At 48.6% G+C, this 14,968-nt stretch overlaps 2 protein-coding genes across 4 annotated transcripts in view; both read right to left on the reverse strand.

Annotated features, from left to right (window-relative positions):
• Positions 1-717: 717 nt before the first annotated feature.
• On the reverse strand, positions 718-12,385 carry Nmb (neuromedin B). Its single transcript, XM_021663230.2, has 3 exons — positions 3,270-12,385; positions 2,545-2,718; positions 718-981 (listed from the first exon to the last, which is right to left on the reverse strand). The coding sequence occupies exons 1-3, from the start codon at positions 3,424-3,426 to the stop codon at positions 911-913; spliced, it is 402 nt and encodes a 133-aa protein (XP_021518905.1). The 5' UTR covers positions 3,427-12,385; the 3' UTR covers positions 718-910.
• A 1,275-nt stretch (positions 12,386-13,660) lies between these two features.
• Sec11a (SEC11 homolog A, signal peptidase complex subunit) overlaps positions 13,661-14,968 on the reverse strand; it is a 37,831-nt gene continuing 36,523 nt past the window's right edge. For 2 of the 3 annotated variants that reach the window (XM_060367437.1, XM_021663228.2), the window contains exons 5-6: positions 14,461-14,518; positions 13,661-14,186 (exon numbers count right to left, since the gene is read on the reverse strand). In XM_060367437.1, the coding sequence (XP_060223420.1) occupies positions 14,136-14,186; positions 14,461-14,518 (109 nt within the window). In that variant the 3' untranslated portion in view covers positions 13,661-14,135. The remainder of the gene's footprint in view (positions 14,187-14,460; positions 14,519-14,968) is intronic. The other variant, XM_060367436.1, reaches the window with a different exon arrangement.

The following is a 14,968-nucleotide window of genomic DNA, read 5'->3' on the forward strand; positions in this document are numbered from 1 at the left end:
ATTGGAACTTCAGGTGAACAGTTAATTTAGAAGTTTGCGTGATTTTGTCCGTGCAGGGATTTTTTTTTTTTTTTTTTTTTAATTGAAGGAATATTATTGGGCTGGGGATGAAGCTCAGCTGGTGGAGTGCTTGCCTAGCAAGCACCAAATAGTTTTCGAGTACCATGTAAACTGCTCCCCCTCCTTTTGGTGATTCACCACTCGGAATTCCAGGGCGCAGGAGATAGAGGCGGGAGGATCAGAAGTTTTGGGTCATCATTTGAACAGACGGAGTTCGAAGCCAGTCTATGTTACACGAGACACTATTAATAAAGTATGTGACGTCCCAATTTAATTTTTATTTGAGGAGGTCCCTGCATACAGAGAAGGGTAAGGACACAGCAAGGCTGAATTCCAGTGTCTCTTTCGTCTGCACCAGGTACCGCACTAAGGCTTGGTGTGGGGCTGAACGCTGGGGTGAGTGTAGCATAGTGGAGGCAGCCTCGCACTGCAGGCGAAGAAACTTTAGGGAGCAGAAGCAAGCGAAGCTCAGGGCTGGCCATGGGCCTGTGCAGCTAACACAATACCTGACTGCTGAGAGCTGCCAATCACTCATTGCCTGGCTGGTGCCATGGTGAGGGTTTTTTGAGACCACCCTATCTGGCTGGACATGCCACCCTCCAGAGAACTTTCCCCTTTCCTCAGATGTGGGTGGAAGGAGAGGCCCAGACATTCTGTGTAAAGAGCAGGATTTTTATTCACGACTTCACCAGGGAAGCAAGAAATACAGTAGGAAAGACTTCGTGTCTGCATCGTCAACATTCCTGGTGACCCAACCAGAAATCACAGTAACACACTTCAGTTTAGGATTTATATCCAGATGGGGCCACTGCAAGGATTCCGTTCAGCAGCTTCCCTGGATGGGCACATTCTAAGCCGAGTGTTGCGTTTGTTTCATTGCTGGCATCACTTCTGCAGTATTGGCTCCAGCAGGCTCCTGTGCTGAAGGCAAAATGAGAATGCTTGCCCCTTGAGTCCATAAATCACAGGGATATGCTGGGTGTAGACAGAGTGGACAGGGGCAGGCTCTCAGCTGAGCCTCTGAGTGAGGACCTTTCTCCCTGAAAGGCCTGGAGTCAGGGGTAATGGTTTTCCCAGAGTATAGCTCCAGTTTCACAGGAGCTAAAGGACATCACAGAAATCAAGTCAGCAACATGTCTCCTTCCCAAGCCCTGCTCCAGCCCTCACTCTGATTCTTCCTGCTACTACTGTCCATGTGCAGTATTGCCTCCTCTGAGGTTCCCTGGTTAGTTTTGGTATTTCAGGCCTTTCAAAATGATGTCCCTGGAGGTGATGATATCTCTCTTTGGACTCAGCCAGCCTAAGCTTCCTGCTCTTGCCTCCAAGGTTTCTGGGATGTTTGCTGGGACTGGAGGTAGCCCTTCTCTAAGGAAGCTCTCCTTTCAGCACGTGTACACTGCGCTCGTCACAGCGGGGGATGTGAAGGGGGTCAGCAGCAGAGGGGTGATAGGAGCTCTCTGTGTGCCCAGCACTGTACTGCACACGTGGTGGAGATGGTCTCATCTACTGGGAGGTGAGCCTGGTATTTCCATTTGATAAAGAACATGAGGCTTAGAGTAGCTGAGGGATTTCTAAGGTCACCCAGCAACTAGGTAGCTGGGTATGGCCCCAGCATCCAGTCTACCCCACCACACCACCTTCTGCACACAGCCACAAGGGCCAGGGAGGGCAGCGTGCAGTGAGGACAACACCAGGAGCAGAGCATGGAGGAGGAGCTGCCACCAGCCAGGCAGCACACTAAGGCCTTGGGCACCACAGGTCAGGGCTTTATAACCGGCAGTGACTCGGGTCCACTTCCCCCTGGGGGTCATCAACATTGATGTCTGAAGGCTTTTTTTGTTTTTGTTCTTCCTGAACTGATCTCAAACCATCCTCCTGCCTCAGCCTCTGAGCTATCTGGGACTGTAAGGCAAGTGCACCACTCTCGGCGTGGAGGGATCTTGGCGAGGAGAGGGAATGGCATGTGGTGGTGGAGACCAGGGATGTGTTAAGCATCCTAAATGCACAGGACAGCCCCCCAGGGCCTTTATTGTCAAGGGCACTGATATGACAAAGCCTGCCATTGGTAAATGGACGGGAGGATGGAAAGCAAGCTGGTCCTGAGTTCTGTCTCCACTGGTAACTTCCCCTCCCACCTCTAGGTTTCACGGCTCGCAGTTCAGGCCGCAAGCACAGATTGGCATGGCAAAGGTGGTCTTGGCTAGTAGTGGAAGACAACTGGGCTGGGCAAGGCTGTGTGGCATGGAGGAGAAAGCTCTGTCTAAGGGCTAGAATAATTCCGGTCCGTGACTTCACAGTGGGAATGGGCAAGGAGGAACTTTTTTCATGCAGCCTGCTGCGTCATTCTCCGTTCGCTGGGATATTCCCCCTTGGAGCCCCAGGACCCTGGCTTTGTGGAATCCATACCCATTGTACCCTGGCTAGGCATTTCCACCCTGAACCCCTGCTGGGTTCTTCCATGCTGGTCCTGGGGCAGGGGCTCACCTGGGGTGGGGGGGGCTGGGCCACTGAGGTTCATGCCTAGAGCTTTCTTTAGCAGGAGGATCCTGAGCACATCGTGACTCAGCTGCAGTCTCTGGTCCCTCTGGGTGTTGGGGGGTGCCGTCCCCACCAGTGACAGGCTCGGGGGCTCCAGACTCTTCTTGCCCATGAAGTGACCTAAAAAGGAGGTGCCAAGGTACACGGAAGCTAGGGAGTGAGGACCTTATTACTCTAGGCAAGTTCTGGTCTAGTCTACCTTTCAGCTCTCACAGAGGGAAGACAAGAAACATTTCCCTCAGCAAGAGGCCACAGACGTCTGGGTGGAGGCAAAGCTGACTGACTACGCCAGCCTTTTCTGACCCACCGGAGGACAGTACAGCCGGAAGAAGGGGAGAGAGCTTGGGGCGAGGGAGGGAAGTGGAGAAGGTACCTCAAAGATGGATGTGCAGAGAAGACACGAGGTGAGACTTGGCAATCTTCCTAAGGGAAGGGGGACCGCCTGGGAACCAGATCTGAGATGCTGACCCAGCCCTATCTTAAACCTGCTGAGTGGGTTATCTTGACCAAGTCTGTGACTGCTGGGCGTCTCGGGATTCCTGCCTGTTAAACTTGATGAACCCCCGGGGTCTGCAGGAGCTCCGCCACTAAGAGCTTCCAAGAGGGTTGAAAGGAAACTGGGGACCAAGGAGAAGGCGGCATGCCTGTTGGGGTCCCCTAAGAGTACTCACCAGTCGCCCAGAGGTTGCCCCGAGGGTGCACTCGAATCTTGCTGGCTCGGCTGCGGGGCTCCGGGAGATCCCAGCTGAAGGCTGCGACGCCGGCAGCGAGCAACGCGAAGAGCAGGAGACCGCGGAGCAGCCAAGAGCCCCCTGCCTGCCGGGTCATGGCTGTGCCAAGCCGGCTCCTTGGCACTCTCAGGATACTAGTTCTTGAAGCCCGCCTTCCAGCCTTTTAAACTAGGGCCTGGAGCGGAGCCTGCGGGAGGAGCCGAGCTCGCCCCGCCCCCCGAGGCTCCGCCCCCAAGCCCCGCGGTGGGCACTGCCTCACTGGGGTTTCTCGCAGAAACCTACCGCAATCGTGAGCCACCTGGCGTGTGGCACCGCCCCGCAGCAAAGGTGGTTCTCAAAAGCCCTCCTTGGCTGCCGACACGGCTGGCTTTCTGCCATCCTGTCGTTACATCACCCCTCAAAGCTTCTCCTTAAAGATAACGTGGAGCAAGAAGCCCTGCTCTTGGCAGCTGGGTGTTTGGCATCCTCCCGCAGAGGAACTCCATAAAAGAATCCTGTCACCTCCTCTGTCTCAAGGGATCAGAGCCTTGCTTGTACCGCCTGTTCTCTCATCAGTAGCACACTCTGGGTAGCCTGGAAAAGTTCTGAGCCCAGAATGGGCATAGAATGATGGGGAAGGGGAGCGAGGAGCTGTCTCCCGCAGTGGCACCCTTTGGAGGGCCTGGCCTATCACAGCTGGGCAGGAGGCAGTGGAAAGAGCACTGGGCCGGATGACACTTTCTTCTATTGTAAAACAGAAATACCCATGCCCCTATACCTTTAATAGTTTTACATTCAGTGTAACTATTTGTGGTTTGTTTTTCTTTTTGACCGAGAGTTTCTCTGTGTAGCCCCGGAGGGTCTGGGATTCAGAGATTTGCCTGCCTCTGCCTCCCGAGCGAGCGCTGGGATTACAGGTGTGCACCACCACTGCCGGGAAGGACAGCTATTAGTTAAGGAGCCGAACTGTCTTCCTGAGGAGCTTGTCCTGACTGGTCGTGGAAAACAGCTTGAGCCTTCAGTCACATCGCTTAATGAGCAGGGGCAGATCTGTGCTCCAACCCCTTTAACTGTTCACCGCACACCAACCTTTGGAGCACTGTGGGAGGGACCAGGGAGGACAGTAACTCCCTGCTCCCAAGAGTTCAACCTCTCACTGTAAAGTAGGTCACGTGGTGTCTGATGGAATGGGTTCTGAAGTCTTGGATCCTTTCCCGGAATACTTGTGGGCCACTCCAGAACCTCATAGTCTGGCCCCAAATTGGCACCTGCTATCAATCTTTTTGTTATGTTTGAGATAAGGTGGAACTTATAGCAATCCTCCTGTCTCAGTTTCCCAAGTATCAAGATTACAGGTGTGAGTCACTATCCTTGGTTTGCTGTCCTTGCTCCTAGACATAGCTAGCTGAGCAAGGCCCAGCAGTCCTATGGATCACCATCCTGGGAGATCTTTGACATTCTTGTGGATGGCCGAGGTTAGCATGTTAGGCATTTTCTTCAATCGTGCTCCACCTTTGTGTGTGTGTGTGTGTGTGAAAGAGAGAGAGAGAGAATGAGAATGTGTGCACGCACACCTATATGTGGAGGCCAGGACAATTTTCAGGGGTCAGTTCTTACCTTCTGTTTTGTTTGAGGCAGGGTCTCTCTTGTTTTTGCTGCTCTGCCACGTAGTTCAGTTTAGCAGGCCACAAGCTTCTGGGTTATTCTCCTGTCTACACCTCTCATCTCTCCATTGGAACACTCATCACATGTGTTACATGTTTCTACTACATAGATTCTAGGCATCTGAACTGAGGTCAGCCTTGCTGCAGGAAGTGCTTTTACTCAAGGAGTTATCTCTCCAGTCCACATCTTATTTTTTGAGGCAGGATCTCTTGCTGAACTTGGAGCTCACTAATTAAGACTGGCTGCCAGCAAACCTAGGGATCCTCCTGTCTCCAGCTCCCCAGCACTGGGATTTTAGGTGCTTGCCAACACCCTAGGCCTTTTATATGCTGCTGGGAATTTGAACTCAGGTCGTCATGCTTACATGGGAAGCACTTTACTGTGCCATCTCCCAGGCTCAGAGAAGCGTTCTGAGGCTGTGACGCTGAGGTTCTGCAATGTGGCACACGGGGCAGTGACAGTCCATTTCTGGCCCTGGCTTTTCCCTTCAGTCTCCTCGGTTCTCACCCCCAACCTGACATTTACACCTCCCTGCTTTTTTGTCACAGCTTAGCCATGGTGTTCAGATATAGCTCTTATCACCTCCTCATAATAATCATTCCCTCTGCGGCCGCCTCTCTCTCTTCTGCATCCATCACACTCCCAGACTATCTCTTTGGTCCATGGATGTAGAAAGCAAGGAAAATAGTATTTGATGAGCGCTGCCTTCCTTAAATGCTTGCAGGACCTCACTTAACAAGCTTCTCTCCTGCGTTAAACGGTGAGCATCACATCAGAGATTAAGCTCCTTGCCCAGACATTTCACTGGAGTCAGGCTTCGGGTCTGTCTTGACACTTTTGGGGCACTGCCTCACGCGCCCAAAGCTGTGAGAACAGATGCAGCTCTCCCTAACATGTGCACTTCTGTTTTCTCACGCCATCATCTCAGAAGCAAGATGAGTTCTGAGTTCTCAAGGAGCACTTGCCTCTCTGGTTTCACTGCCTTGCTCTGAGCATGACCGAGGCCTTGAGTTGGGTTCTCACAAGTTCACAGATCAGAAGACTAGCTCCACCTGACACACACGGTCCCTGCCTACAGCAGGAAGCCAGGAACATGCCACTCTGCTGACCACCGAGAGCTCAGGGTGCCAAGCAGCGCTGCAAGTGCACAGCACGGGCAAGGCTCCTAACTATTTGCATGTAACAGTCATGCATTTAAGGATATGCATATGAATGACAGTTATATAACTCAAGCAGTATCTTCAACCCCACAGAGGGTTTTAAAAATGTTTTTGGATTTTACGGTCTAAGACTCACTGTGGAGCCCAAGGCTGGCAAAATCCTCCTGCTTCAACCTTTCCAGTGCTGGGATGTGCCACACCCCTGACTGTTCAAAGAGGTTTACGGACTTGGGAATGTGATAGAGAATCTCATCATTTCTAAGAGAGTTGAGAGTCTGAGCAAACCCGTGGGAGAGAAGGGCTTTACAAACCGAGGTTTTCTGCAATGGCCCACTCAACTTCCAAAGGTAGGATAGGGAATGGCTCTCGGTGCAGCAGGAGAACAGCAGAACTTTTGTGCACAGGCCTTGCCAAGACACAGTGCAAACTCCTAAACTGTGTTCTCTCCCAGGTAGAACGGAGGCTACTCTGAGGCTTGGTGGATAGCGAACAAGAGCTCTTCCCTTTGTAGCCATCTCGGGGGCAGCAGCCATCAAAGTAAGGCCCAGTCCCCTCTGCGAGCTCTGACTGAAGTAAATACACGGCATTTCAGTGCAGCCCTTACTCTCAGAACATGATGTCCTCCCCTCTGCCCAAAGAGCTGAAACAGAAGGAGAATGCCCATTTGATCTTCGCACATTCCAAGGAATGACCAAGTGCAGGTTGTCTGAGGACACTACAAAGGCCAGCAGATTGGCAAGGCGGTCCTGGTGTATAGAAAGAAGTGAGCCATCTACACTGAAAAGGTGCAGCAAGAAAAGGCTAATGGCGCAACTGTCCGTGTGGGCAGCCAGCCCAGCAAGGTGGCTATCACCAGGCTAACGCTGGACAGAGACTGAAGAAGATCCTGGAAGGGAAAGCTCAGTGGGCGCAGTAGGAAAGGAGAAGGGCAAATATGAGGACAGCTAGGAAAACGCAGGGGTAGAAGCACACCATGCGCGACTTCATTAAAGACTGCAAATGCAGAAAAAGACCGGAGAGTGCAGCTTGCTCTAACTGTAAAGCACTTTTGGTAGAGTAGCTGGTGGGATCCTAGGAGGAGCAAAGCCTGAAGTCGGAAGCCAAGAAATGTTCACTTGTTCATAGTGAGACCAGACTGTCCACGCAAGAGAGCATGGCCCCGTCAACGTGCCTGTGACAGCTTGGTCCCCAAGCAAGACGCTGCTGCACCCGCGTCTTCCCTCTTCCTTTCTTTCTTCTTCCTTTTTTTCTTTTTTTTAAGAGCTTGATCTGCTTCTGCCTCCCAAGCGCCGGCAGGATTTAAGGTGTGCACCTCAATTCTTGACCAGTTCTGAGAAAAGAATTCTACAGCATCCTGTTTTTGGCTTAAGTAAGTTGTCAGACTAAGAGCTTTGACCAAAGCTTGATGTCCGCTAATTTATTTACTTGCCTAACATTAAGTTCTAAATATAAATTTGTCTAACTAGACTTCTTGAATTAAAGCTGGAACCCGGTTTACCAATCCAAATAGATGGGACAATTAAAGTGATGGCTCTAGAGGAATGATTCTTAATTGAGAGTGGGTAAAAGCATGCTGGAAACACCCAAAACAAACTGAAAATCAGAGTAAATAGTGCAATTTAGCTATATATGAGAAAAGGGTGTCTTTATTATATAAGCTTAAAAACTGAGGTAGCAAGGTAAAATATTCTTCACTGATGAGGTAAGAGACTGGGGGTCTCAGACTAATGTGGATAACAGACTTCTATTTCCTAAAGAGGCAAGGAGTTAGATGTTTGCAGGAGACTATAAGGAAATCTGAAATTCCCACAGGTGAGGAAGGAGGTGGCCTTTTTGGTTTGTGTGTTGAGACCGGGTCTCACGTAGCTCAAGCTGGCCTTGAGTTCACTGTTGCAGCTCAGGCTGGGTCTTAAATTCCTGCTGCACCTGCCTCCGTTCCTCCCTGTGCTAGGATCACAGGCATGGGCTGCCGCCCACCCAAGAGGCCGCTTTCTGTAGATGCTGGCAAACTAACTCTACGGAGAAACCCGGGAAACAGCCTAGGAATGCCATGTTAATCTGGACAGGAACTATTATGTAACACCATAGGCTGCTCCAAGAGTTCTCTGACCTTGGGAACTACTACTATACGCTTTCTTTTTATTACTTTTTGTTTTTGGTTTTTTGAGCAGGGTTTCTCTGTGTAGCCCTGGCTGTTCTGAAACTCGTCCTGTAGAACAGGCTAGCCTCAAACTTAGAGGTCTGTCTGCCTGCCTCTGCCTCCCAAGTGCTGGGTTTAAAGGTGTGTGCCACCAACGCCTGATTTTCTTATTTTTAAGATTTATTTATTATTTTATTATGCATACAATGCTCTGCCTGCATGTACACCTGAACACCAGAAGAGGGCACCAGATCACATTATAAATAGTTGTGAGCCACCATGTGGTTGCTGGGAATTGAACTCAGGACCTCCGGAAGAGCAGGCAGTGCTCTTAACCTCTGAGCCATCTCTCCAGCCCCTGATTTTCTTTTTATCACATACTATGCACATTTCATAGAGCACAGATTTGGCAGTTTCCTTTTTTGTACTAGATACCAGGAAACCAAGTCAAAAGATACAGATTTTGTCCAGGAGACAACAGAATCTTTTGCCACCTAAGGCTTTATGTAAGGCAACTGGTTTCACATCTGCTTTTATCTGTTTCCTCTTCAACAATTATTTCAGCGCTAATTTCTTCAGTTACAATTTTATATTTTATACATTGTACTAGATTTATCTGTATGGAACAAGACAAGTATACAAATTAATGTAAAAATAACCACAATACTGTAACAGGCACTAGGGGATACCCAAAGATGAATACGAAACCAACCTGCCTCCGGGCTTAAAGGAGTCAACCCTAACTCACTCTAGTGGGAAGAGGAACAGAGACCGCCAGCTGCCTGAGGTGATGCTAGAGAGGACCGTGGACGCAGCGCTGGGCAGTCTGGAGCAGGGAGTCTACACACACTAATCAAAAAAGCGGAACCCCATTGGGAGCTCCCCAGCACCTTTCTGTGGTCCCAGTGATCATGTGTGGGAGGTGTGTACACATGCTCCGCCCACTAAGGTAGAGTTCGCAGAGGGCGGCTAAGGCCTTGCTTACTCACTTCTGTAGCTGGCCTAGCTGAAAGTCGGGCACAGCAGATGTTCAATAAGCATCTGCTGAGTGAATGAGAAAATGCTTACCCCAGGCAGTGACCCGCATAGACGAAGGTGGCATGTCTACATGGCAAGACCCATGTGGGTGCAGAGAATGGGGTCTGGGGAGAGCAGAGAGCAGAAGAGTCCAGAGGACTTACAGTGACTCTTGGAAGCAATGTCTTTACAATCTGTGGTAAGCTTTGCTTGTTTTAATCTCAGTAATGTTCCTTGACTAAGCAGCATTTTTTCTATATCCAGACTTTGTGTGGAAAGGGTCCTATCTGCTGTTTGATTTCCCACAGCCTCGGGTACTGTTTGGTTCTAGCAACAGAAGAGCCATGAGGGTACAGGTAGGCAGAAAACAGCTTGCACCGGCCATCCTAACTCAAAGGACACCTCAAGGAACGGAGAGAAAACCAGCTGCCTGGAGGCAATGCCAGCTACAATTAGGTGATCATTTCAAGTTCAGCAGTGGCAGAATGCTGTCATAGGAGGGTGAAAGCAGATGATGGGATAGTGCCTTTCCCCGTGTGAAGAGAGGCTAGTGGGACCTGACAAAACACTAAAGCAGAAACCAAAGCTAGAGCCTCTGTGCAACCCCCAGAAAAATGCACAAGCAATCAAGAGAGCTCATGCTCTCTCGGAAGCCTTAGGTAAAGTGACAAATGCCAACAGTCCCACCAATAAAAAGGACACGGGAAGACAGGCATGCAGATACAAGAGAGCAGAATTAACCTGAAAAAAAAATCTGGAAAGGGTAGATGTTGCTTAAATGGAACCATGGCGAGAGGAAGTTTTCAGATTCCAATTTGGCAAAGCTGAGAGAGAATGTACTTACTAAATAACAGGAAAGTACAAATCACTTTAATGATTCATACTCTCTGCTCAACAACACTAATCTGTGATACTATGCCGCTGCTTCCAAGGGCCTGATTACACCCAACATTTAATATATGCTGCTTCACGCTACCAGGAAGCAGAGTACGAAGGCTCTAAAACAAGGCTCCTGCGGCAGAGGAGCTCAAAGCCGCCAGGAATCTTGACACCATACCCCAAATCCAAAACACTGTACAGCTGTCAAGGCTCAGCAGCAGCAGAATTATGTCCAAAGATGGTGGGCCTCAGCCAAGCACAGATGAAAGGAGACAATGCAGTGAAAACACCAGGGACAGCAGCAAGGGGACGCTCATTCAATTTAGCTGCATTCAAAGCCTGAACCTCACAGGCAGGAGGGAGAGGCAGGATGGTTCAGTCAAAGGACACTTCTTTGAAAGCAGAAGGCACACCCAAAGTAATTACCTACAATGCTTGGATCATTGGGGCCAGAGAACATACAGGATAGGAGAGGAATAAGCATGGACACCACTGTGGAACTCAAGCAATAGGAAGCAGTAAACACTCATGAAAATGGATGACTAAAGAAAGATTTGGGGCTTAGCAAGGAGACACACAGGAAAATACAACTTAGCACCAGCTGAACCTGTGAGAATTGGCTGACGAGCTTGAGTTCAAAGATGGAATGGTCAAGTCAGGGTTTTGAGCCTGGAGCTGTGGAAATGACACAAAGACTGGAGTTGTGAGAAAGAGCTAAGAGATCATCCTGGTATCAAATTCCAATTTAAGGTTTTATTAGTGCTCACTCCTTTCCTAACTCCTTCCCGTGGCTGAATCCTCCACACTTCTCCTTCATCTTGCCAAATCCCAAAGAACTGGGATGTCCATTCAATCCTGTTTCCCTGCCACTTCTTACATTTACCCTGTACTTCTGTTTTGGCGAGTTGGGTCTCACTACGATGCTCAGGTGGTCTCAAATCCATGGGCTCAAATGGTCCCCCCGTCTCGGCCTCCTGTGTGGTTTGGGCTACAGGTGTGTACTGACATGTGTGGCTCATTTCTTACATTTTCTTTTTAAGATTTATTTTATTTTTAATTCTGTATGTGCACATGAGTGCAGGGGCCCAAGGAGACCAGAAGGCGTGGCATCCCCTGGAGCTGGAGTTATGGGCAGTTGTGAGCTGCCCTGTGGTGCTGAAAACCCAGCTCCTCCGCAACAGCATCAAGCACCCATTGCTCCAGTAAGCAGGCCGTCTCCAGCAGACCCCCCATTCAAGATTTGCTTTAATTTCTTATATTTTAAAAGACCTCAAAATGTTCAAAATTTTTTCTTCTTTTTTTTTTGTAGTTTTAAGGATCTATTATATTTTGAAAAATATGTGTGTGTGTGTGCGCGCGCGCGCGCTTGCAGAAGCGAGAGGGCGGCACTGGATTGCCTGGAACTGGAGTTACTGCCTCATGTGGGTGTTGGGAACTGAACTCCCATCTTCTGAAAGAGCAGTGTGTGCTGTTAACCAATGAACCATCTCTCCAGCCGCTCTCTTTCTATCTATCTAATCCACCTACCTTTTTATCTATCTAGTAGTTTTTCAATCCATCTATCTACCTACCTCTCTAGTGGTTTTTAAGACAGGGTTTCTCTGTGTAACAGAGCCCTGGCTGTCCTGGACTCACACTGCAGACCAGGACAGCCTCAAAATCACAAGAGCTCCACCTGCCTTCCAAGCGCTGGGATGAAAGGCACACGCCACCATGCCTAGCCAGCCTTTATTTATTGTTTTTAAATTTATTCACTAAAAAAATTTATTTATTTATTATATATTCAATGTTCTGTCTGCGTGTACACTTGCATGCCAGAAGAGGGCACCAGATTTCATTATAGATGGTTGTGAGCCACCATGTGGTTGCTGGGAATTGAACTCAGGACCTTCGGAAGAGGAGCCAGTGCTCTTAACCTCTGAGCCATCTCTCCAGCCTGCCTTTATTTTTTTTAACGTGTGAGTGTTTTGCCTGAATGTATGCAGGAATACCATATGTCTTTAGTCCCCATGGAGGCCAGAGAGTGCATCAGATTCCTCTAGAATTGGAGATACAGGTGGCTGTGAACAGCCAGGTGGCAGCTGAGAACGGAAGCAGGTCAACACAACCAGGTCCTCTGAAAGAGCAGCCAGTGCTTTCTCTGACTGCTGAGCTATCATCTCTCTAGCTCCCCACATCTCTTAGTTTTAAGTCTTACGTTTTAGCTTTAACAATATAAACACTGGGAACATAACACTTCTCCCCAAAATAATCTTTTTACTTTTGGCTTTTTACTTTTATAGCAAGCCAAGTGTTTCAAATGCTCTGGCTACTTTTAAAGAGAAATTTAGTCCATGTTTGGAACAGGAGCATCTAGCAAAGGAAAAAAGAGGCAGGGCACAGAAAGAGTATTAACCCTATCTCCCACAGATGACCGGCGAGGAAGAAACAGAGTAATAATATTCTGCCATGCACTGGAGAGGCAGCTTGAGCACTCTCCAGGATCGTGAGAAAACATGTCTCACAGGCTGAAAAGGCCTTCTGATAAGAGCTGATACCCTTAAGTGCCATATGCAAAGTATGAAGGATAAGGCTTAGTTAATGGGTTTCACATGGCAGCATTCTCTATAGGGAAGGCTCTGGAAGCTTGTATATTTCACCCTATTAGTAATACAGCACAAGCTGTGGCCTCAGCTGAATAAACAGGATCTGACCAGGTGCTAACCCTGGGACCTCACATTAAACAGAAAAGGCAGAAAGAGAAGTATTCCATGTTACTGCATATTGGTTTACCCTACATTCTGTTTCCCTGGCAGCTTCAAAATTTAAAGAAAACACAATTGGGCCTTGAGTCACTATTTCAAACTCTGTCTCCTTAAGCTGCATTAGAGAAAATGCAAAGCCAGCCACTTAAAAGGACGGGTTTAGGCAGATTAGAGAGAGTTAAAGAGTAGAAGGTGCTGGGCTCCTGCACCTGCCTCATCCAAATGTTAATACAGTGTGGATACGTGCTGAGAAGCCTCCAGTGGACAAAGGGTTAGGTGTTTTTACGACTAGGTGAGATTTTTCTGAACCTCTCAGTCACACCATCTGGGATTATACACATCTGAGTCACACCTTGGTGAAGAATTTTAAGAGATTAACTATGTGACTAAGAGATTTCCTATGAACGTCAACTGGCTTTATAGAAACAAAAACCAAACCTAAACAAAAAAACCCATTTTTTAGTATTTGGTTGACCGCCGTCATACCTGAAGCCTCTTCTTTCTAGTTCTTGAGAGGAGATCTCATTTAGCACTGGCTGGCTTGGAACTCACAATATAGTTGAGGATGGCCTAGAACTCCTGATCCTCCTGCTTCTCGTGCTGAGATATCTAGGTGCTGGGATAACAGGCACGTGTTGCCATGCCCAGCCACATCAAAGCCTTTTTAAACCCATAATGGGTACTAAGAACCAGCCAAGAAAGGCACATGTCAGGAGCTTTCCCAACAAACACAATTCAGGGAAAGGGTTCAATGTGCAAAGTCTTTTATTTAAAATTTCGAAAAGGTCAGACTTCTGACCACCTCAGTCTGTGCCATTCCCACTGCAGGAGGAATGACAGGTTTGAACTCATGCAGAGCTGTGTTTTCATTTACAGAACTCTGTAGGCACTTTAAAAGTGAAGCTTGGCTTCAAAATACAAACACTGGGGGCTTTGGCTCAACCTTTTAATATAAAAAATTCACTGATGTACAAAACTGTGAAAGAGTGACAATGACAACATATGAAATCCTGTGATTGAAAGTCCCCTTGAGTGCACTCCACGGCACACATCACCCGCCCACACATCCTCAGGTGTGGAAACAGAAACTAATGCAAACCAGTGCTACCAAGACGTGCCAACACGTGTGTCCTCCGAATATCTGCCAATCACAGAGCAGGATCTACTCCAAACATCCAGTAACAACAGGCATAGCATCTTCCCAGGACAGCGAGCCGACTCCTTACTCACGATGGACCAGCACAAACAAGCCCAGCAGAAACAGTACTGCGTACTAGAAAACCAAACAGGAGCTCACGTCAGGGACGCTTCCAACAGCACTCAAGTCTCCATCATTCCTAACTCGGTTGTGACCAGGGTCAGTTACTGCACTATCTAATTAGTCCTTCATGCGTCAACTGTGATCCATTTAACAGTTTCCCGAATTAAACACGAGATCACCATGGGAGGGGGACGGAATCCAGGGCCTCACGCATGCACTATCTCTGAGCTATCCCCTCAACCCAAGGCTGCTTCTTTTTAATCAAACATACGGTAGGAGCTCTTACCTTAAATTTAGGATAGTCATTCATGAGGATTGTCACAATTCCAATATACGGAACAAATCTAGAACGAACAAGCACACAACTTATCATCACAGAACACCCTAAATAAAACTGCTAACCTTTACTGAGTATTCATTACCAGTGCCTTCCAGAGAACTAAGTTTCAGCTCACAGAGTCCCCTTGCATACATCCCATTCTTCCTTTCAACAGCCTGTTACAAGGAAGTTAGGATTTTCACCATTTCAGAGATGAGGAAACGGAATCACGCACCCAAGGTGCACGGTTTGTGTGCGGCAGGAGCAGCAGCAGACTGGAGAGCTCAGGCCTCTAGTTGGTACCTCTGACACTAGGGGCTGGGTGGCCTCACAGCCTTTCGGGAACTGCTCTTCATAGAGAGATTAGGCGCACAGCAGTACGCTGCGAGCGGCCAGGGAACAGCAGGGCTCTGTTCCAGAGCTCAGGGCTTCCTCGCCCACCCACTTACCCATGGTCTGCTCTTGGCCCTCTTAA

This window comes from Meriones unguiculatus, chromosome 14 (assembly GCF_030254825.1).
Source record: "Meriones unguiculatus strain TT.TT164.6M chromosome 14, Bangor_MerUng_6.1, whole genome shotgun sequence".
NCBI lineage: Eukaryota > Metazoa > Chordata > Mammalia > Rodentia > Muridae > Meriones > Meriones unguiculatus.